The sequence below is a fragment of the Fistularia commersonii genome, chromosome 21 (genome assembly GCF_037954325.1).
Source record: "Fistularia commersonii isolate RoL2024-O1a breed Wild chromosome 21, RoL_Fcom_v1.0, whole genome shotgun sequence".
Classification (NCBI taxonomy): Eukaryota; Metazoa; Chordata; class Actinopteri; order Syngnathiformes; family Fistulariidae; genus Fistularia; species Fistularia commersonii.
The window spans coordinates 2427635-2450309 of NC_141304.1; the positions used below are offsets into that span (position 1 = coordinate 2427635).

At 50.8% G+C, this 22675-nt stretch overlaps 4 protein-coding genes across 6 annotated transcripts; 2 read left to right on the forward strand and 2 right to left on the reverse strand.

The window, feature by feature from the left end:
* Positions 1 to 697: 697 nt before the first annotated feature.
* pfkfb4b (6-phosphofructo-2-kinase/fructose-2,6-biphosphatase 4b) lies at positions 698 to 4630 on the forward strand. Of its 3 annotated transcripts, none has more exons than XR_015107767.1 (13): positions 698 to 910; positions 1310 to 1426; positions 1528 to 1624; positions 1700 to 1766; positions 1838 to 1912; positions 1995 to 2051; positions 2134 to 2255; positions 2439 to 2646; positions 2726 to 2872; positions 2960 to 3036; positions 3137 to 3338; positions 3440 to 3502; positions 3574 to 4630. XR_015107767.1 is itself a non-coding variant. In XM_086168215.1 (13 exons), exons 1-13 carry the CDS (start codon positions 799 to 801, stop codon positions 3678 to 3680), a joined length of 1407 nt encoding a protein of 468 aa, XP_086024341.1. In that variant the 5' UTR covers positions 702 to 798; the 3' UTR covers positions 3681 to 4630. The 3 variants fall into 3 exon arrangements, 2 of the variants coding, with proteins under 2 accessions (XP_086024341.1, XP_086024342.1); XM_086168215.1 differs by having other exon boundaries at positions 702 to 910; positions 2960 to 3064; positions 3209 to 3338; XM_086168216.1 differs by having other exon boundaries at positions 702 to 910; positions 2137 to 2255; positions 2960 to 3064; positions 3209 to 3338.
* Positions 4631 to 4837: 207 nt separating this feature from the next.
* On the reverse strand, positions 4838 to 7658 carry arpc4 (actin related protein 2/3 complex, subunit 4). The gene is made up of 5 exons (XM_086168218.1): positions 7578 to 7658; positions 6727 to 6845; positions 6418 to 6625; positions 6072 to 6242; positions 4838 to 5185 (listed from the first exon to the last, which is right to left on the reverse strand). The coding sequence occupies exons 1-5, from the start codon at positions 7578 to 7580 to the stop codon at positions 5180 to 5182; spliced, it is 507 nt and encodes a 168-aa protein (XP_086024344.1). The 5' UTR covers positions 7581 to 7658; the 3' UTR covers positions 4838 to 5179.
* Positions 7659 to 9339: 1681 nt separating this feature from the next.
* Positions 9340 to 15978, reverse strand: LOC147222019 (ras-related protein rab7-like). Its single transcript, XM_086169039.1, has 6 exons — positions 15606 to 15978; positions 13256 to 13318; positions 12424 to 12550; positions 12099 to 12317; positions 11648 to 11776; positions 9340 to 10542 (listed from the first exon to the last, which is right to left on the reverse strand). The coding sequence occupies exons 2-6, from the start codon at positions 13306 to 13308 to the stop codon at positions 10447 to 10449; spliced, it is 624 nt and encodes a 207-aa protein (XP_086025165.1). The 5' UTR covers positions 13309 to 13318; positions 15606 to 15978; the 3' UTR covers positions 9340 to 10446.
* A 1824-nt stretch (positions 15979 to 17802) lies between these two features.
* LOC147222020 (fibroleukin) lies at positions 17803 to 20294 on the forward strand. Its single transcript, XM_086168526.1, has 6 exons — positions 17803 to 18211; positions 18633 to 18828; positions 19104 to 19181; positions 19254 to 19366; positions 19436 to 19701; positions 19815 to 20294. Exons 1-6 carry the CDS (start codon positions 17987 to 17989, stop codon positions 20161 to 20163), a joined length of 1227 nt encoding a protein of 408 aa, XP_086024652.1. The 5' UTR covers positions 17803 to 17986; the 3' UTR covers positions 20164 to 20294.
* The last annotated feature ends 2381 nt before the right edge of the window (positions 20295 to 22675 follow it).

A 22675-nucleotide genomic window follows, 5' to 3' on the forward strand; every position in this document is an offset into this window, starting at 1 on the left:
CCTTAAAACAAGGCGCCAGTTTGTTTACTATAGTTTTAATTGACGGCTCGTGGCTGTCACGTGGCCAAAAGTTCCTCCGTTGCCGTCGGGAGTCGGGCTCGAGGCCCCTTCAGCGTCACGTCGCGCCCGCACGCTCTTCCCGTGCGTCGCTATTGGCTGCGTCGTGTCGCGGCGCGGCCTCTGATTGGCCCATCCCGCGACTGCACTCGCTGCCCACGTGCTTTTCATGTGAACACTTGTTTTTGTCCTGTCCGCAGTGCGCGCCTCCCCCGTTATTACGGTAAACGCGGTTTCACAAAAGCGGCGTTTTTTTTACTGCAAGAAAACAAACCTTAAACTGTCAATTCTATTTTAGGTTTGGCCAAATTATTCAGCCACAAAAACGGAATGCGAAAATGTCTCCCTAATTTTACCTTCTTTTAAAAACGATTTTGAATTATATTTAAAAAAATAAAAACTAATGGAAAAATCCCCAAACCAAAAAATTATGAACCAAATTATTGGTTATTACTGGTTATTAGGTTTGATTCGCATACAGCCGTCATTTATCTATAATTATCTTCCCATCTTATTTAATGGGAAATTATTTGAATTTATTGCGGAATAAGACTTGAACCGCAGGGCGGGGGGAGGAGCTGGTGCACAGCGTGCGTGTTTGTTTTCATCTGAAAATCCCGTTGCGTTGCTTGACATTACGGTAGCTGCTTTCACAACTGATGCGGTGCCGGCGCCCCCGCATATTCTCCTCCGGACTTCCAGGGGTTCGGGTTCCTCCGGGCCTAGACCCCTTCCCTCACCATGCCTGAGCACCAGGAGTTTTTATCGGGGACCCCTCCGCGGGAGCTCACCCGGAACCCGCTCGGGAAGACCTGGATGCCGTGCACGAACGGGCACGTCGGCCAGAAACGCGGTAAGACGCACGCAGGGTGGAGGGGGGACGCCGGGGAGGGAGGGGGTCTTACCCGGCGGTCACCGTTGCGCAGTCGGGGCGCCGACGGATGGAATTTTACGCACGGATGGATGTTACGCACGGACACCCACCGCTGTCTCTAGCGTGTGTGTGTGTGTGTGTGTGTGTCTCCAAATCAAATTGCCCAGTGGACCGCGACCTCATGACCTCACCGCTTCTTATGTTGTTTTTTTTAAAATTAATTCTAATTTACTCCACTGACCCCCTTATCGCCTCTGCAGCGCCCGGTTCTTTGCTGAGTCAGGCCCACATTTCAAGCAGGTTGATATTTAGGAGCATATTGATACGTAATAGTTATAGATTGGCTGATCAACTTTGATCACACTCACCCTCTCCCAGTGTGTACGACCATCTGTCCGACCCTCATCGTGATGGTGGGGCTTCCGGCTCGAGGGAAGACCTACATCTCCAAGAAGCTGACTCGCTACCTCAACTGGATCGGCGTGCCGACCAAAGGTGCTCCTACTGCCATGTTCACTCCCCTCCTTCGGCCATGTTCTCACCCTTCCTGCAGCCACGCTCATCTCCCACAAACTGAAGTTCTCAATCTGTTACAGAATTCAATGTGGGCCAGTACCGGCGGGAGTGTGTGAAGATCTACACGTCCTTTGAGTTCTTCAGTCCAGATAACGATGAGGGCCTCCAGATCCGACGGTGAGCGCCAGCTGTTTCCTCGTTTTTCTACACACACACACACATTTTGACGCCGTTTCTGCCGGTTTCCCGCAGCCAATGTGCCGTGGCTGCGCTCAACGACGTCCGGCAGTACCTGAGCGTCGGAGGCGGGCAAGTGGCGGTGAGTCCTTCAGCTCCTCCATCTCAGTTCTTGTTAGAAGTTTACAGAACATCACGGTGTTTCCTTCTCAGGTCTTCGATGCCACAAATACGACCAGGGAGCGAAGGGGGACCATCGTCAAGTTTGCAGAGCAGAACGGATTGAAGGTGCGGGGAAGGACGGCGGGTGGTCCGGGGTCAGGGGCCAAGACCTGATCGTTCAAGACCTGTTCTTTCACTCTGAACGCAGGTGTTCTTCGTGGAGTCGGTGTGCGAGGACCCGGACGTCATCGCGCAGAACGTAGTCGTAAGTCCCGCAGCGACAAGAGGCGGATTCTCCGTTTTTCCCCGACTCCCTCACTTGGCCCCTTTCTCCTCCCTCCTCGCAGCAGGTGAAGCTCAGCAGCCCGGATTACATCAGCTGCAACGCGCAGGAGGCCCTGCGGGATTTCATGAAGAGGATCCAGTGCTACGAGTCCTCCTACCAGCCCCTGGACCAGGTTCTGGACAGGTGAGTCAATGAATGATCAGCGGCGTGTGAATGGTTGTATGTCTCTCTGTGGATCCCTGTGATTGGTTGGTCCAGGTTGAACCCTGCCTCTCACCCAATCACAGCCGGGATAGGCTCCGCTCCCCACGATAAGCTGCATAGATGATGACTGAATGAATAAATGCATCCCTGCTCCGTCCACAGGGACCTGTCCTACATTAAGGTCATGGATGTTGGTCGCCGGCACCTGGTGAACCGCGTCCAGGACCACATCCAGAGTAAGATTGTCTACTACCTGATGAACATCCACGTTACGCCACGCTCCATCTTCCTGTGCCGCCACGGGGAGAGCCGCCTGAACACGGAGGGCCGCATCGGGGGCGACTCGGCCCTGACAGCCAGGGGCAGGGAGGTAAGCCCTGCTAGTGCCAGACGGCATCCAGACAAGCGTCCCGATTAGACGGCGTTTAACTCTCAACGCCGTCCCCCAGTTCGCCACGCGTCTGAGGGAATATATCCAGGAGCAAACCATTAAGGACCTGAGGGTCTGGACCAGCCAGATGAAGAGGGCCGTCCAGACCGCCGAGTGTTTAGGGGAGCCCTACGAGCAGTGGAAGGCTCTCAACGAAATCGACGCGGTAGGTCGACGGATGCCATTTTTAAAAAAAAAAAAAAAAAAATGGAAAAATGGATAAAGTCTGACTCTGCCCCCTCTGGTCCCAAAGGGCGTGTGCGAAGAAATGACGTACGAGGAGATCCAGGAGCGTTATCCCCGGGAGTTTGAGCTTAGGGACCAAGACAAGTACCACTACCGCTACCTAAGGGGAGAGGTCAGAGGGCGCAGTACTCTATTCCTTTTACCCAGAGTAATCCAATATGCTTTGTGCTTTTCATCCGTGCAGCCGCTATCGCGATAGCATATCGATATTTGATCAAACGGGGCTGACCGTCATGGCGGGTCTCTCTGCCACCAGTCGTACGAGGACCTGGTGCAGCGACTGGAGCCGGTGATCATGGAGCTGGAGAGACAGGAGAACGTCCTGGTGGTCTGTCACCAGGCGGTGATGCGCTGCCTCCTTGCGTACTTCCTGGACAAGACGGCAGGTAGGAAACGCTGAAATTCAAGTAAGACATATAAACATGGCAGCAATTGATGGATTGATTGACTTGATCGGTACACGGACTCTCCGTCTTTGCCTCCGCAGAGGAGCTGCCCTACCTGAGGTGTCCGCTGCACACCGTGTTGAAGCTAACCCCCATAGCCTACGGTAGGCCCCGCCTCCTCTACACCGCCAATCAACCAAGACACAGCTGAATATGTGTGTGTGTGTGTTTACAGGGTGTAAAGTGGAGTCGTTCTACTTAGGCGTGGACGCCGTGAACACACACAGAGACCGACCCGAGGGAGGTTCCTCTGGCAGCGAGCCTGGCTGGACAACGAGATGATGATAATAATAATGCCCCTCCCCATGTTGATCGTCATCTTCCTGCACAGGAAGTGATTTCAAAGTGGAAATAAGCGCTGTGACCTCTGACCACCGACCTTCAGCTCCTACCATTCCACATGCCTGCTTCTCTTCTCTTGCAAGCACCCAAACCCCCTTCTTCTTTTTGGGGTGAAACTGGAATGAAGCACAGCGCCCCCTGCTGGGAGCGAGCCGAACAATTCTGATGTTAACTTTTCTATAATCCTGAGACATTTAAGACCTTCAACTGCAGCAAATGTACGGTATCTTTTTTTTTTTGGAATTCTGCCTTGAGCCAAACTCCTCACTGACGTTTACGCGTGAAGTGTGTTGATGACGCGTCACCTGACTGTCGACTTCCTGCCGTGTCGCACCGCCGCTGCGGAGGTCACACACCTTCCTTATGAAAACTCTTATGGTGTTCTGCAAAAGGCTGCCAGGCCTGTTGTGAACACATTCATAAAAACAGATAAGTTGTTACACACTTCAACCTCATGCATGTCCCTATGGCAGTCTGTGTGACACCTCAATGAGGGGGTGAAGGGTTGTTTGGTGTGAAGTGGATGTACACAAACCTCTCCAGCCCGCCCACAACTCAGACTGCAGGAGAAGCAGTGTGAATAAAAAATGAATGAGTAAACAAATACCCATCAAGGGACACAAACATGTAGTTTTCTTGTCCACGTTTGAGAAATGAGGACAAAGTAATCTTTTTGAACACAGCTGATGCTTCGGCGGTTGAAAGCAGGTGTGACAATCCTGGCTCTGCATGCTTGATCATCAACTGTGTGTGTGTGTTTGTGTGTGTCTCGAACATACATCGACAAACCTTTACGCCCTTGATGTCTGATTTTCTTTGTCTTCATTCCCAACCGCAAAAAAAAAACAAAAACGTGAAAAATAAAAACAAACAAAAAATTACTAAAGAACATTTTTAATCATATTCATTGAAAGCAAGTCCATTGACAGAGAGGACTTCAGTCGTCGCTGCTGTCCGAAGTGGGGTTGAGGGATCAAATGTGCGCTGACAGATTCCCTCATGGTCTACGGTTACCAAAACTTTGCCAAGAAAAGTTGTGTGCATATAATATATATATATATATAGAGAGAGAGAGAGATAGATATTTTTTAAATTCCTTTTCAAATCATTTGATAAAATTAAAAAAAAAAAAAAAAAAAAAAAAACAAGGTATGAGCCTGTGCACAGTAACAAAGATTTTCTTCTCTTGTAAGGAAATGTCCCGTACCCGTCGCCTCCGATCCAGGGCCGAAGTACTCGTACTGTACAGACGTCAGTGTTACTGAGCACAGGGGCGGAATGCCGATACATTACAGTATTTGTACTTCACATGGGAGACGCCAACAACGCCTCACACCTCCTCTTCCACCTCTTTTTGGCTGGTCATTGTTTGCCGCACGTTCTTGTCCACCCTGTAACGTGGACACTGTGGCAGCAGCGGAGTGTGTTTCCACGTGTCTTCAAAACTGCAAAAACAGTCAAACAAATAGGTAATGCAACAAATGAAGATCTTACATTACTGAATGGTCTCCGCTTGTATACTTTGACTTAAGACTGATTCTGATTCCAAGCTTGTAACTGAATTTGCTCAGGTATCAAATTAAATTCCCCCATTAAAATGGATTGAAATGCAATTAATCCATTCCAGAGCCCCAGTTTTGTTACGTGTTTAAGTGAAAAAAGAAAAACTACTTAATATATTATGAAACATAATAAAAGACAACTTAGAGAAATAAAGTGGTTTTACTAAGTGTACACGACTGTCTCAGAAAATTAGAATAGTGTGATAAAGTTCTCTAACTTCTGTGATGCAATTACAAAAACAAAAATGTCATACATTCTGGATTCATTACAAATCAATTGAAATATTACGAGCCTTTTATTATTTTAATATTGCTGATTATGACTTACATCTTGAGAAAACTTAAAATCTCAAAATATTAGAATATCATGAAAAAGTATTTTTTGTTTTTTTAATTGCATTACAGAAGATAAAGAACTTTATCACAATATTCTAATTTTCTGAGACAGTCCTGTATTTACCTTGAAGATCGGACAAAGATGCCGCCGGCGGAGGAGGCTGGGTCATTTTTTGTTTGGTGCTCTATCCAACAATACTATCCTTATGGCTACAATGTTTTGCTAAATGTAACATGCACACTTTGCGACATTTTATGGATCGGATCTCGCCTTATGCCACAAAGCAAATTAAAAATCAACTGAGCAACAGCTCAGACCTTGAAAAACATTAAAGTTGATGCACTCGGATATCAAGGTTCCCCTGTTTCAGAATTCTCTTCAAAGAAGAAGTTAAAACGCTTGAAAACCTAGTGCGACAAAATGAGAGCTCACGTTTTTGAGGAACTCTTCAGCGACGATCCGAGCCCTGGCGTTGACGGACAGCTTCATCTCGCTGATCTCCTTGTCGATCTCCTCCATGAAGTGGATGACAAAGTCCACCAGCTTGTGCTTGTACATCTGCTCTGTGTGGAAGTTGGTGATGAGGAAGCTGATATCGTAGCCCTGTGGGGATTAACGGATGCCAAGCGTCTGACTTTGAAATAAACACATTAAACCGCCACATGCCTCTATATTTTGCAGGATTGCTTTGTTTCACCCACAGCAAAGGATAGATAAATAACCGCTAATTGACCTCCCTTAACCGTTGGTGCCAGCCTTGGCTCTGTTTGGCCCTCACCTCCACGGGTTTCCTTCGCAAGACGAAGAAATTCTCGGCTCGCATCATCATGAAGCGCATGAACTTGTGGCACAGGATCTTCTCAATCTCATCCGCCTGTTTCACAGCAATACTGACTCTGACAGAGTTGATGGAGCCCTCGATCAGGACCTTCTCCTTGTCATTACGGCTGATGATGACAGGCTGAAGGAGCAACTCCTTGCTGCTTCTGAAAACAGAAAAGAGCAAGAGGTTCAGCATCTTCTCTGTCCGCCTCTCGCTCGTGATTTACAGAGGCCACTCGATAAACTGTGTGACCGGTAGACTCACCGTACTTCCACCTCTGGCTTGTTGTGTCTCTCAACCACCTGCGAGGAGAAGTTCTCCAGGCAAAGGGCTGCCTGCAGCGTGGCACGCACCGCATTGAGATACGGACGCAGGGTCGCCGTCTAAGGGAAGAGAGGTCGGCAATGTTCACAGATTAGATTCTTATTTTTCAGGTCATGCATGCCCTTTTTCATATACGCTGCCTATAACTTCAACCCGTCTGTGATGCAGGACATCCTTCAAAAACAATCCAGTTGCATTTGGGCTGGACACCAGCATGAGAGGTCTCCTAAACTACTGTGTTTCCATCAGAACACCAGGCAGAAGGTTGAGCTTCACACTGTGGTGTCTTACAGAAGAATCCGAGTGTAAGGGGTGGATTTACCAAAGATAAACCCGCCAGGGGGCCTTGAAGATCTGGTATCTCGGCTGAGGAACCCGGACGTCTCTTTCTCGTAACCGTAGCTGTCAAACCGAGGCACAGTCACTTACGCTAGCTCTCTCGACCCAATAACTGTCTATTTTCATGACGACCAGGAATGAATAATAATTATGAGAATAATAATAACAAAAATTATAATAGTGGTTAGAATTATTGTAACTGCAATAATACAAAGAAATGTCTTTATAACGTCTCAAGTCGGGGTTATGCTCTCCGGGTGTCAAGCTAGCGTTAGCCGGCTAGCTAACAACCTGCTCGGCCCTCGGGAGAGCGTCGGGGAAAAAAAAAACATTACATGACCCGAATGTTCCGCCGAGAGGCGTAAACGGCGGTTCCGACGTCAAACGTAACACGCCCCGGCATGTCTATTTGTTTAGTGTTAATGTGTCGAGCCCATATCTCCCAATCTTACCATTTCTCGGTGTCGGGGAAGAGGTAGCTACAGGCGGAAGTGGCGACTCCTGATGAGCTTTTTCCGTTAACGCACCGGAAGTGTGTCTCTCCCGCCGGGCCCTGACACACACATACACACACCCGTATGTGTGTTGGAGTTTCTTAATATTAACAAATATCGAATTTTTTGGCTTCAACAGACATTAAAAAAAATAATTAGCTATTAACCCCCCTCAAATCAGTACAATGGTTTAAAGGTTTAGGCGCCTTTGAGTATATACGAGTGTGCCCATTTGCGCCCCCTTGTGGTGATAATTGGAATTACACAACATGCATGTCTTCTCTCCCCCCCAACCATGCTCCAGATGTTCTGCATCTTCTGCCACTGCTTACTTTCTGGTCCTCTTCTGGAGGGAGGAAGATGGTGAGGATTAGAGGGTATTGCATGTACTAGATGATCTGCAGATGAAGTCAGACTGAGATGGTTTGGACATGGACAGAGGAGGGATGGTGAACATCTGGGCAGACGGATGCTGAGGTAGGAGGAGGTCTAGAGGAAGCCCAGGGAGGAGGTTACGGATGGAGGGAAGCCGGACTGGAAGCGAGATGGTGTGTGAAGAGGATGCAAAGAAGAGGGTCTCTGGATGGAGAGCTCGGATGTTCTCCCCCTGGAATCTGTGATCCTCATGACTGGGTAAACATCACACCCACACCGGTGACATCGCAGCCGACTCATGAGTGATGTCACCGATCTCTCCATTCACCCAAAGTGAACATTGTCATACATCTCAGAACTCTATTATAAAGTCAGATAAATTGAAAGATATATAAGGGACTCTTCGTTCGATAGTGGCCGGGAAATATTTGTCAACAGGGCATTACGTCTTCGCTACCTGAGGGGCATGGTCATCTTCTTGGTAGGTTACAGTGTGGGCCACTGGATCACCAGCGCCATGCGGGCTCTTTTCGGGCCCGACTCCCCACCGTGCTGCCTCAACCCCGACGAGTACGACATGGAGGAGATCTTGTTCATACCCCACTCCGACACCTTCTGCAGCCGCAGTCCACAGAAGAAGCACCTGTGCAGATTAAGCCACCAGCCGCCCCCGGGTCCCGTGAGGACCCCCGGGGTCGGAGGCTGGCGTCCCGGCGGGGTCAGGGACGGCGACGAGGAGAGGGGCAACCGGGCGGATGCCGTCCCCGGCAGGCTGGATATCGTCTGGAGCAGCATCGGCGGCGTCACGGAAGCACTTATTAATGCAGTCTGGTCGCCATTTTTAGGATCCTCGCGGCCTTAATGGGGGACTCCAGGACACTGAGAAGGAAAACACACTTATAAGCTTGATTTATTGTAAGATATAGATCTACTAGTGGAAAGTAGAGGAAGTGAGCGTCTCTCCTCTCCTCTGAGCGCTAACTCTTTCAGTAGCTGAGGATGGCGTCTGAAGACGACTGTTCAGGTAAGTTCATCGTCCAGCACAGACGTATCTCGAGAAGAAGGGGTGTGGAGTGAATCCTAAAGGAAGTCCTTGCTGTGAGGGGGCGATCATTCGATTCTGTTTCCAATCAATTTACAGCGACGACGAGCGAAGGCCTGCAGAAAGGGCCCGTCCAGGGGCCCGAGGGCCAAACCGACGTGCGCATGCGGTGGAAAATGAAACAGTTTCAAGAAAGTGGCTGTTGCGATTAATACAAACGGTTTCAAAAAGTCGCTTCTTTCATCATGAGGGCGAGTCCCGTCGCAGGTCGTGAGGAGACGAAGAAGACAACCAGACGGCTGATATATTCAAGAGTTTTATTATTAGATGTCCCAATTTCCGTTGACAACATCATTGGCGTTGCAGTGATTTATCTAGGAGGGTGAATAATAGGGCAGAAAGGCTGAGTCTTCAGTTTGAATGGAAAGAGAGAACATCCATTTGGGCTCCATCTGCCGGGCCTTCACCTTTACCATCTATACACCATGATACACAATCCGTTAAAAATACCAGGTACTTAGCCAACCTGTGCTACAAGCGGATAAGATAGAACAGCAACGACGACGACGACGACATTGGCAGACGGCGGGTGTGTGTGTGTGTGTGTGTGTGTGTGTGTGTGTGTGTGTGCGCGCCGTGGTGGCAACAGATTTCCAATGATGGGACAGGTGTTGGGTTGGGGTGTGTGTGTGTGTGTGTGGGGGGGGGGGGGCAAGGAGGTACGATTTGCCTACCCAAAAAAGGAAAAAAAAAAAAAAAAAAACAAGAAAAAAAGGCATGCAGATGTTGCCAAAAATCCGTCATGTCTATATTTCTGACAAATAAAGGCAAAAAAAAAAAAAAAAAAGTGGCGTAAACAAACGAAAAGCGCGGGTGTTTTTTTTTTCTTTTTAAATCAGCTGGCTTGGAAACATCTGCCAATCAGAGAGCAGAGAGGAACCAGGAGGAGCCAATGGGACACCAGGGGAAGGGGGGTGGGGGTACCCTGAACCCCAGCTCCATCATGTCCCCCTCCCCCCCTTCTCCTTAGTGTGAGTCTGACAGGAGGATGGGAAACAGCTCAAGGTGGCGTCATGAGTCAAACAGGTGGGTGGGGGCGGGGTCTTCTGGTGTGTGTGTGTGTGTGTGTGTGTGTGTGTGTGTGATCTTTGGACTCGGGATTCGTCGGTGTGCTTCATCCCAGAGCAGGCTAGTGGATGAATCTGTGAGGAGCTGGGTGGAGGAGGTGATTGGTCCGTGTGTGGTGTGTTACGTGAACGATCGGTGGCGTGGAGGAAAGAATGCTCCCCCCCCCTCCAGGTGTGTGTGTGTGTGTGTGTGTGTGTGAGGGATCGGGTGAAGTGGGGGTGTTTTTTTTTCTCCCATTTTTCTAATTTTCCAGGGGGAGCCGGTCCGGTGTGCGGCGGCCCCTCAGCAGCTGCAGATCTCTGCCGAGGGTTTGGCTCTGTCGTTTCTATCCAGTTTGATGGGCTCCGGGAATTCGTTATACAACTCCACCTCCGTCTCCTGGCGGGCGGGAGAGAGAGAACACAATTAAACGGAGGGAAAACTAAAAAAAAAAAAAAAAAAAAAAAAAAAAAAAAAAAAAAAACGGATTTGAGGATTGGCCTCTAACCCTTGCTGCTCATCCGTAAACCTCGACGCTTCTAGCGTGTGGAGTTCGAGCCGACGTCTAAATCTGTCTTCCTTTGTTTTTTGATGACTAATGAGATGTTGCTTCACTTCCGCCATTTTGAACCTTTCCCTTCCACTCGGGGGTTTTCCTGCAGACGCCATCACATGCTGGGCTAACTAAAGAGTGACTGGAAAATAAAGAACGGGATGGCGGTGGCGGCGCCTGGCTTGCTCTTAAAGCCTCCGTCCCTGCCGGAGGGCGCGGTGACTTGTTTCCTGTGCGCTGCTTTCCATGGGAACTTTTTTACCATGGGAACTTTTTTAGACCCCTGGACCCGCGTCTCCTTCAACCATCTCAGCCCCTTCTCTGAGTTATGGTCTTTTTACACTTCAATGGGAACTCAGGTTCTTATTGATTGGTGGAACTCATAAGCTATTAGCAGCTACTTCTTGACCCATGGCGATCACTGGTGAGATGTTTTCTTTGGACAAAATGGACAGAAGCAGCGAGAAACAAGAGATCCGTGCTCTTCTTGCCTGCTCCACCCCAGAGGGGTTTCGAGGACTCGCAGAGAGAGCAAAGGGAAATAAAATAAAATCAAGATTTTGGCCAGAATAAGTACAGGTAGCTAACGGCTAATGTTGTTCCGCACGCGGCGAAGCAGTGCAGGGAGAAGATAAAAAAACACTTCAAGCCGTATGATAGTCCATGGTAACAATCCCACGTCCGCCGTGGCAGCTTCCTCCTCCATATCTTCTTCTTCTGTGGTTTGTTTTTTGAGCGTGGAGCTTAAGGTGCGCGTCGCAGACGATAGCGTCATACCCGTCCCCACCAAAATCCCTCACTGTTCGTGAGAACGCACACCTCCTATTGGAGGAGGCTAGTTCCTGGGACCCGGTTGGAGCTGGACACTTCTTCATACCACGGTGAACCGACAGCAAACAAGCTAAGGCTAGCTTTAAGAAGCACAAGATTAGCTTGGGGTCCGTTCCTCACCTGTTTGAGGGCGTTGCGTGCGATCGTCTGGAAGGCCTGTTCTACGTTTATGGCTTCTTTGGCGCTGGTCTCAAAGTAGGGAATGTTGTTCTTACTCTGACACCACGCCTGAGCCCTCTTGGTGGTGACCTGCGAACGCGGGGCGAGAGATCGTTTTAGCGGGGTTCACATTTTACGCTGATTTTCTGAGGTGCGATCTGGACGGACGGCAGAAAGTCAACGACTAGTCATGTTAATAATGGTTGAGTCGGCTAGATTTGAAGTTATGTTTTGACTTTGGACGAGCGACGAAGCGAGTCCGGTTTGTGAGTCACGGGCGGCTCCGCCCACGGCGCCACTTGGCCGCAAACAAGCAGTTCACCGGTGCTTACGTGCACATACTTGTCACGCAGGGTTGCACGGCGCAGTGCCAATACAAGTGAGCGTCGGACAAGCGCCTCGCCCCACCGACCTGTCTGTTCTCCAGGTCGATCTTGTTGCCTAGGACGACGAAGGGGAAGTTCTCTGGATCTCGGGGGCTGGCCTGGATCAGGAACTCGTCCCTCCAGCTGTCCAGCGTCTTGAAGGTGTTGGGTGCGGTCACGTCAAACACCAGCACGCAGCAGTCGGCGCCACGGTAGAACGCGACGCCCAAGGACTGGAACCTCTCCTGGCCGGCTGTGTCCCAGATCTGCCCGGCGACAAGGACAGGCGTGGCGTAAATCGGAGTGCAACGGCGAGGTGATGAATTATAAAAATGGCCAACCAATCCGGGGGGGGGTTTAAATCTGCCGCACCTGCATTGTGACGAGCCGGTCGTCCACCATCACCTCCTTTGTCAGGAAGTCTGCTCCTATTGTGGCTTTGTACTGGTTGCTGAATTTCTTGTTGACGTACTGGTTCATTAGGGAGGTCTTTCCGACGCTGAGGAGACAGCAGGACAACGGGTTGTGGTGAGAGCAGGTGACGGCGCCACCGCACGAACACACACTTCGACATGATGTGCACGTTGAAAAACCGGGGACACGCGCCACCACGTGTATATGAGAGCTGAAATTAATAGTTCCTTATCAACTGGATGAGAAACGCGGAGTGGCCGCTCGTACTTCTAATGTATGAAGCCGGTACTCGCTTTACCAGGTCCTCCGTTTCGTGGTTACATAACCATCTCCCGTGAATTTATTAAGAAAGTCCGGTTCTATCGTTGCGGCACGTGTAGACATTTGCCGCGAAACAAATCGTGCGGCGCTATACGAGGCTTTGTTTACGTTCGCCGGCTGTACGCCATATTCGATTGCGCTATGTTCACTTTCTTGCGTTAGTGTTGTTTTCTTTGGGAACTTTTTGCCCTTCATTACAGCTCCCAGTCGTAAGTCTCTTTTTATCGTACAGTATTTATGCGTCGCGGGAACGGACGGAATTCCGACTTGCGACTTTTTTTTGCCAATTGAAGTACACAGGTGAGCACTAGGATGCATTTCTTTAAATGGCGGGATTTGGAATGAGCAGGTATGCTAACCGTGTCCAGAGGCGGTTAGTGGCACAACAAGAACTCTTGCCAAAAGGGAAGTTACACCAGTACAAGTGGAGTCAAATGTATGATTCGATGACTCACAGACACACACTCACCCAGAATCCCCCAGGATGATGACTTTCAAGAGAACTTTCTTCCTAGACGTCATTCTTTCACAGCTGGGGGAGGAAAAAGTCACAGTTTAGTCGTACAGGTCCCGGTTAGCGCCGTCGCTCCTCGCAGGCCTCCATATGAAGACCCCATTATCAACACACACCTTGAATGTTGACATTTCCGAGTGTGTGTCTTTGTGGGGTTTCGTGCCTCTGATCCAATCAGATGTGAATACCATTCATTCCAGTCATGTGTTTTCTAAGCTGTTGGGCAAATCACGAGGAACACATCATTCTTTCTCTTTCTCTTGTAAGCCACAGGAAGTGGCCTCCTCTGTCACACCACTCCATCCACCTCAAGTGGAGCCAGACGTTTTTCAGAGCAATGGGAATTACCAATCACACCGTGTCATTTAAGAATACAAACGCAAATTTTCAATTAAAAACTGGAGAGGAAAAAATCCTCTTCCCATATTTAGTCATTGCGCTTTGAGTTGAATTTTTTTCAACCAAATTAACTGCCTAATGGTATTATCGCATCATTCATGTATGCATATGCCAACAAAAATGCAAAATAAATATAAAATCCAGGATGACAAAAGCATAGCGCCGAAGGAATAACTGGCCAGAGTCAGAGTGTCATCAAAATTTATAAAAATCCGAGCCGTCTTTCGGGGAAAATAGACCGATAAGATGCATTTACACAGCCGGGCAGCTCTGGCTGATATCTGACTTCTCTACCTTACAAAAGACAAACATCCAATATATGTATTCAGTCTATAATGTGTTCAGGTTTTGACATGGGGGAAAAAAACAAAAACAAAATGACCTTAGATTGAGGTTCAGAAGACATGCGGCACCTTCAGCAGAGGAAGCAGGGAAAACGATAATGGCAAAAAAATCCCTCATGTGTTTTAAGGTGAAGAAGAAAGGGGGGGGGGGGGAGTCATCACAACATGTCAATACAATTTTACAGGCTATCACATCGGCCCGCTGGGATGGCGGAGGCAGATTATCAAACCCACTGGGGTTTTTTTCTGCATGGGAAGAACCTCGGAGTATCTACTTGGTGTTTCTGATGCACGTTCACGGTACATATAAAATCTGTCTTCAATGGGAAGGGGAAAAAACCCACGAGGGGTCACCTGAGCTGAGTCAGACAGCCTTAAGATACAATCAACAGGTTGATATCTGTGCATAAACACATCAGCCCACCGGCCCAGTCACTGAATCGAAGTGTAATCTTGAGTTAACTCTTAACTTGAAACTCTCCAGATAGAGGCCCTGTGAAGCTTTGGAGTGCACTCTGGTTCTTTCCCGGTGAAACCAGAACGGCACTCAGGTGATCATAACGCCGTGGAGGAGGGGATGATCTGGTGGCAGCAGCCGTCCAGCGAATTCTAGGTGCCCGGTCACATGATGGTTCAACTGCGATGCGCTGTTTTTTACATGCGGCTGTGAATTTGATGGCTGCACGTCTGGCTGAAGAGAGAGCGTGGCTGCACTTCTCAGGAAGAAACACAGACAGCCCATCGATTCTCACAGTCCCACCGAAAGATAAAGCCTAGTTTTGTTTTGACACATCTGGTGGATCTGATTTTAGTCGGAAAACAGATTTGCTGGGATGGGAAAGTAAAAGAATGACACTGTGAATGACAAATTCACATGTCACATCAGACATGGATTGAACAAAAAACACTGAGCAAAATAAGAAATCCAATAATGTCTGTAGAGTGAGACTTTACAATCTGGTAACCAGGAATGAACGGTTTGGTTATCTTTAACATCAACAAAAGGGGTCCAAAGAGGAAAAGGGTTGACGCTGACCCTGGCTGACCAGGTGGGATAAACAAAAGTCAGAAGGTGGCTCATTACAGATCTCAACGGCGCAACCAGAGACACACAGCTATTTTAAGCCCGGAAAAAAAACAACTCTTCTTCCTGGGACGTCCAGCACTTTTAGACGTGTTTACTTTCGGTGGAAACTCGACGTCACCCGAATGTTACCTCATCCCATGTCATGGAGTCATAGGAGAGAGTAGAGGGGACCGGTACCTGTGCCGGGCTTTTCCTAGGATAAGACACAGTTTTTCATTTTTTGTGCAAGCAGATATATGACGAGGTTGCTGGGACGAGAGATGCTCTTCGGCCGATCGATCAATCGATCGATCTTATCTCCCCCTTGTGGAGTCGGTTGACTAGAGCCTACGGGATGGCCTTGTTTTTGCAAAACTGCTTCTCGAAAAACGTTGCGCCACAGCGACGTTAGCGTTAACACAGACCACGGGATAACCCCGCGACCGCGGGGGCATTAAATACACACCACCAGGCTGCCGTTGTCAAAATTACTTACTTTTAACTTGTCAAGCCGTCAAACGTCCTCTCGCAGAGATCCGACCTGTCTGCGAGCTAACTAGCTGTTATTGTTCGGACCAGCGAGCGTCGGAGGCTAACAAGGCGTTACGTTAGCTAGCTAGTGCGCTCGCTGGCACCTGGATCGTTAGCTCGCTAGCTAGCGTTATTTAGGCGAATCTTGGCTTTTCGGAATTATCCCCCCAAAAAATCGGTCTTTACGTCGAGGGCGAGAAGAGACGAATCATAAACCGCAGAGTCGGGCAGTGGACAACGAGCGAGCAAAATTTGGCACTTAGTTTGAAGGGTTGCCTGCCAGCGAGCTAACTACCTTCTTCGCTTTCTCTTCCCCTTTCACTTCCTATTCCGTAACAACGTCGCCGCCTACGTCACACGCACGGAGCGGACAAGCCCCGCCCACCAGCCCCCCCTCAAAAAACACGACACACCCAAAACTGTCACGGAACATCAAAATCTAATCCAAATGTATTTTTATTCATCATCGATCAAATATTTGTTTAAATCGATGGTTAATTGTATCTGCTGTGCCTCAATAGCTGCATTTTGCTTTAATAAAATAATAAAAAAATCAAGCCCCCCTGCAAACACTTTCTATTGTTAATTTTTTTAATTCTTATTTTGGTTTGAGGGGGACAAAAGTTCAAATGTGATTCTGAGTGTTTATCAATTAGATGTGATGCACTTTGAGGTGAAGCAAAAAGACATGGCCCTGTGTCTGAAATGGCGCTCAGAATTTGGCAAGAACATGGATTAGCAGAGCGGCTGCTAAATCCTGAGCGATAAGTCCGATAACAAGTTCATTTTTCTCTCACACCACTAGCACGTGCACTGTGCACAACCAAGACCAGTCACCTGTCAATCACTCATTCGCACCCAGGGATGGATAATCCGGAGATCTTCAATGTTTAAGGGTTCAAACCTTCCTTTTTGATAGAACTTTTAGTAAGTGTTAGCCTAGCCACTGCTGATGCTACCATAGGCTGGGGGATTTGTCTGTCTGCACCCATGTCCCTCCATTAGTGCATGATGGTAACCTCGTATCTTCCCCCTCCTCTCTCATTGGGAGCTGGATCCACTGCCAGGGGTCCACCATTTTTATTTCTTTTCTGAATACTAAAGCCATGCCATGTAGCTGTTAGCGCTACTACTATTTGTAGTAATGGGCCATTGGCGCACGACCTTTCTGAGCCAGCCGGTCGAGGCAGAAGGCTGCCGTCGTGGACCTGGGATCCATCAAAAGGTTTCTGCACTGGTAAAAGGCTGTCTCAAAGTGCTTGCTCCTGGGATCTACTAACACTAGAGGGCAGCGTATGCCTTTTTTGATTGGCTAAACCCAAGTCATGGGGGGTTTCAGGCAATGTCGACAAGTCAAACGTACACAAAAAATGAAACCTGTCACTTTGAGAATGCTCACAAAGCTTGCAGGGACACATTTTGACACCATATGCTATTCACGGGAAACCGAAAACACGGCGCCTCGATGAATGACGCGTATCTTCATCCAGAGTTGCGCTCAAAAAAAGCGTTTCAGCACCCGAGCAAAGGCGGCGTGGAAATGAGCTGATTATTAACGTTGATTACATAAACGTCAACACTGCTGATCTGTAATGATTCCGGTTTTTTAGCCATTGATTGAACCGCTGCGGAGGTGGGGGACGCCGTCGCAAAGCTTCGCCCCCGCCATCTTCATTTTATGATCTCACTGGGACTTTATTCGGGGTGTGTGGTGTTTGCGGGACGCCCCGGATGTTCATCCTCCGCTGTTCACGAAGGAATTCCTGCCTTCTCCCACCTATTCAACGCTTTTATGGCCTCCTGGGAACCCAGTTTGCCAACGCAAACATTGCGAGACAATGGCGGCGGGGAAGAGCCGAGGAGCCGCATGCCTGGAGCGCCTGCCCGATGCACGCCAACGTATTCAGGGTGGGGGGCGTTTACACCCCAACGCCGTCCCGATGTCTCACTTAACACGAGGGTGTACATAGACTGCACGGAAATGTGTGTGTTTTCCATTCACACTGGGTGTGTGTGTGTAAACAAGCATTTCTGTGGGAGTCGGAACGAGACAATGAGGCGAATTAGGGAGACGCACACCACATGTGTGTGTGTGTGTGTGTGTGTGTTTGTGTATCAGGGGGTGGGTGCATTAGTGCGTGTCACACAGTTATCTAGGAATCTGAGCCAAAGCAACCTCACAAACAGAGCAGGCAGGAGAGGAAGAGGGTGAGATGAAGTGAATGAGAGAGCCTGAAAAAGGAGGATGGAAGAGGAGCGTTGAACGGAGGAGAAGACCGTAACCGAAAACTCAAAATCGACACCAGAGGGTCGAGCTGAGAACCTCCACTCCCTGCATCACCCGACATGCTCGCCCTGCTGTCGTTCTGCGTGGGAGCGCTGCTCTCCTCCCACGCATCCCCGGACTGCACGCACCCTCCCTGCAGGGACAGCCTGGTGGCGGCGCCCGTCCCCCCCGGTGCCGGGGCCTGCGGGAAGGCGTCCTGCAGGGCGGGACTCTCGCTCCCGGCCGCCTCGGACGCCCCGCGCAAGTCGGACCGGCAGCAGGACTCCCCGCAGGTGCAGCCCAAGGTGAGCCGGCGCCTGACTTTGTTTGCTGGAAACTATATTTAAATTATTAGTCAGCGCTGAGTCGTGAATAGTGTTCACAGAGAAAGACAATTTCAAGTGGACGCACCTATTTTTAGCCTCTTCTGAGTCCAAAGCCGTGCGGATTCTCGGACAGGTCCCCGTCTCGTCGGGGCGATCAAAAGAGGGATAAAATTAGGTCTGCTTTAAAAATGTCCTCATCATACGGCGGCGGTGAGCTCATTCGACGACAGGTGGGAGGGGGGGGTCGGCGGGACGCTGATGTCAGCGACAAGATTACCACTTTATACGTAGCGACCGAGATAGCAGGAGCGCTAACGCGGTTTTGCGGACCGCGACTGTGAAAAGCAGCATAATCCCCGAACGCGTCTCAGTTGTTATAACCACGTTGTTGTCGTCGCAGGCCGGCGGCGTGAGGGAGCGGCTGGTCCAGCTGCAGCGCTGCATGCTCTCGCTGCGGGAGCCCCGGGGCCCCTGGAGCCAGAGCGGCCCGGAAAACCACTCCCTCGGGGCCGTCCTGGCGCTGATGGCGGCCGTTCTGACAGAGTGTGACCTCCACTGTCACAGCCAGGCCCTCGGCGCGATGGCCAAACGTCTGGGTCGGCAGTGGACATTTATATCCCGCTAATCTGCAACACACACACACACACACGCAGATGTCAGTTGAGTCATTCCAGCACACACTGCAAACAGGACCTCAATTAGAGCCCGCTAAGTGTTGGTCATAGGTGAACACTTTGGAATTTGAGCAGGAAGGATGAGCTGCACACACACACACACACACACACACACACACACACACACATATCGGGGGGGCTGGTGTTTCCTCTTTCCTGACAAGCCGTGAAGAATCCCTGATAACGTTTGTCTGCAGAAAGCGTTGCCGTGGGAAGGGAGGGCGAGAAGGACCTGCTGCTTTTCCTGAAGAGCATCACTCATCACCCGCCCACAGGTGAGGCTGCCTTTTTCTGCGCGTCGCCACGGAAACGCCGGGCCGTCAGTTAAAATGTGCTGTGGTTGTTAGTGGCCCCCGTGGAGCGGCTGCACCCCGGGGACTGCGCGGAGATCTTCATGCTGGGGATCAAGGAGAACGGTATCTACACCATTCAGCCCGACCTGGGCGGGCCAGCGCTGGAGGTAGTGCACGTTCTCGGAACGCACACACCGTTTTCTCCCCCGCTGATCGTCCGCGTCGTTTGGGCTCAGGCTAAATGCGACATGGAGACGGCTGGCGGCGGGTGGACGGTGTTCCAGACGCGGCAGGACGGCTCGCTGGACTTCAACAGGACGTGGCAGGAGTACCGGGACGGCTTCGGCGGGCCGCACGGCGAGCACTGGCTTGGGAACGCCGCGCTGCACGCCTTGACCTCCGCCGGCCAGCAGCAGCAGCTTCGGGTGGAGCTGGAGGACTGGCACCGACAACGCCGCCACGCCACCTACAGCACCTTCAAGGTGGCGCCGGAGACGCAAAGGTGGGGCGAGGGCGGCGGCGGCGGCGGCGCCTGCAGTCGATCCAGTAACAAATCAGCCGTCTTGCATCACGTGGGTTTTCGAGGGGTTCAGCTTGTCCTCCGTCCCTCTCCAGGTATCGCCTCACGGCGCGGGAATACTCCGGCGACGCGGGGAACGCCCTGAGCTACAGCAAGCGCTACAACCACGACGGCAGGGCCTTCAGCACCGCCGACAGAGACCACGACCGCTACGCCGCCGGGAGCTGCGGCCAGTACTACGGCGCCGGCTGGTGGTTCGACGCCTGCCTGGCGGCCAACCTGAACGGACGCTACTACGTCGGGCGCTACAGCGGCGTGACCAACGGCATCTACTGGGGGACGTGGTACATCCTCACCGACGGGCAGACCGGCGAGCGCTACTCCTTCAGGAGGGTGGAGATGAAGACGCGACCACGCGTCTTCGCCGGGTCGCCGTTCAGATGAAGGGGCGCCGACAAGACCCGGCAAATAACCAGCGCCGACAATCGTCTGTTAGCGGCGAGCAGGATGGGAGAAGCGTCTGGGTGTCTCAACTGCTCTGTGTCGCTGTTGGAATAAATTCTTTTCTGCCGATTCCTATCTGATGTTTCCAGCAACTTCTTTCAACGTCGTTCGTTCTAATTGATGAGAAAGGTGGCGCGGTTGCTATGGTTACTCATTGCGAAATTGAAAATTGAAAATATAGATAAAAAAAGAAGTGCTAGGTATCAATGGATGAGGAACCTCCTAATTTAATCAAATCTGGGTTCAATTAGGACGGGAAGGAGCCAATCGCATCTGTCATTAGGGGAGGAGGCGGGGTTTCATCTGGACCGACCACCTGTCAATCACAGGTCAACGAAATCTGCTGTTTTTGGACTGCAGGAGGAAGACGGGGAACTTGGAGGGAACCCAGGCTGGAGAACATGGACGGACGTCTGGAGGAACAGCTAACCTGTGTTAGCCGGGTTAGCTGCTAACCTGTGTTAGCCGGTTAGCCGCTAACCTGTGTTAGCCGGGTTAGCGGCGCCCCCCTGAGTCAGGCTTTGGGAAACCAACTATCTTTCCCACAAGCGTTGTTTATACTTTACAAGTTCCGACTTGAGTGTGTGTGTGTGTGTGTGTGTGTGTGTGTGTATCAGGCGCTACGTGTCTGAATGGCCGCACCTAGTTTAGCTTCGCTCAAGATGAAATGTCACAAAATGAGTAGGGGTCTATTATTAGCCAATGGATTGGGAGGGCTCTGATTTGAACACACACACAGACACACACAATTGCCCTCTCAGAGTGGTGTGTTTGTGTATATATGTGTATGTGGGTGTGTGTGTGTGCATGATGTGCTTGACTTCATAAAAACAAACGTACTTTTGGAACAAAGAAGCTTCCGGGGTGAGGAGGAGGGGGGGCTTCGATTGTGCTGCTTTAATTACTGTTGCGCATCACACACACACACACACACACAAACACACACACACAGTGCAGAACACACTCCCAGTATGCGGGGATCCATCGGGCGTAGCGGCATCCGTCTCCGCTGTGGAGCTTCTAGCTCCAAGGGAGGAGGCGAACCCCCCCAACACACACACACACACACACACACAACCTCCCTGTGGGGGGGGGGGGGGGGGGGGGTCGCTGCTGTGCCCCCTGGTGGCCAGAAAACGCAAAGAAGATGCATAGAAGACTAATTAAAGTTTACTCGCAAGCCCGTCGAGCGACGCCGCACAGCCTCCGCAGGTGAGGACCATCACCTCCGGCCTTCACCTTCACCGTTAGCCGTGTCCTCCTCTTCCCTCCTGAGCTCCTGTGCGCATCCATCAGTCTTGTTGACAAGTGAGGAACAGAAGCCCAGGGTTGTGTCACCACAGTATCCTGGCACGTCGTCTGGAGCGCGATGATAGTGGCGGCGGCGTCGCGGGGGCCGCGTGGGATGCCCGCAGCCTTCCGCCGCCCCCGGGGGCCGGAAGCCCAGGCCGGGCAGCGGTTAGGCCTGCACATCCCTCTGAAAAAGCTCTGCGCTCCACGAGGGGAAGTCGCCCCCCCTCGTGTCTTGTGTCACTCATGCACGGCTTTGAGAAAACACCTAGCGCGTCAACATTTTTGACCGTTGCATCGCAAACGGACGAGTCGGATGTCGGCCCCCACGCCTCGCCTCTGACTTTGCCGGAGCGAAGAGGTTCACCTTTTGGAGGGAGGGGGGGTTCGGAGAGCGTCCGTGCAGACGGCGCCCGCCGGGTGGATCGGTTAGCCGCAAACCGAGCGGGCTAATCCAGAAATCAACAACGCCATCACATCCATCCCAGCTCTGCACACACACACACTGGCGGGATGCAGAACCGTGTGAAGGAGAAAACCATCCCCGTTGAATCTTTAAAACCCATTTCCACCTTGTTTCTCTCTATTTATTTTGTTTTTCTCCCGCCTGCAAGCAGTTTCTCTTGGGTTGTGTGCTGCACAGCAGGGGGCGCTGTTGCTCAGGGAAAAAAAAAAAAAAAAAAAAACCCGGCCTCCGTCCCCCTCCTCCGCCCCACGTCAGACAGCTGCTGGATGGTGAATGACGCCAACACCGGTGTGTGTGTGTTTGGGTAATAAATTGGTTTTGCATGTATAAATCACAGCGGTTCATATTTCATCATTTAATATCTGATCATGGGGGCAAAGGTCAAAGGTCAAACGGACCGGAAGAGATGCTAGCGAAAGCATAGCGTTGTTTCAACGCAACGGTCTCCTCTTTACGTGATGCTTTCGCCGCGACCCTCGAAGCGCTTTCGCACACACGCGCACACACACACACACACACACACACACACCGACGAAGATGGCGGCCGGCGCCGATGCTAACGTGTGATTCGACGGCATTGGAGAGGGAAGGCGATGAACTGGAGTGTGGCAGGAAGGCGGCGCGACCTTCTCTGCCCCTGTTGGGGGTGTGTGTGGGGGAGGAGGCTCGTGGGGGGGGGGGGGGGGCAGGAAGCAG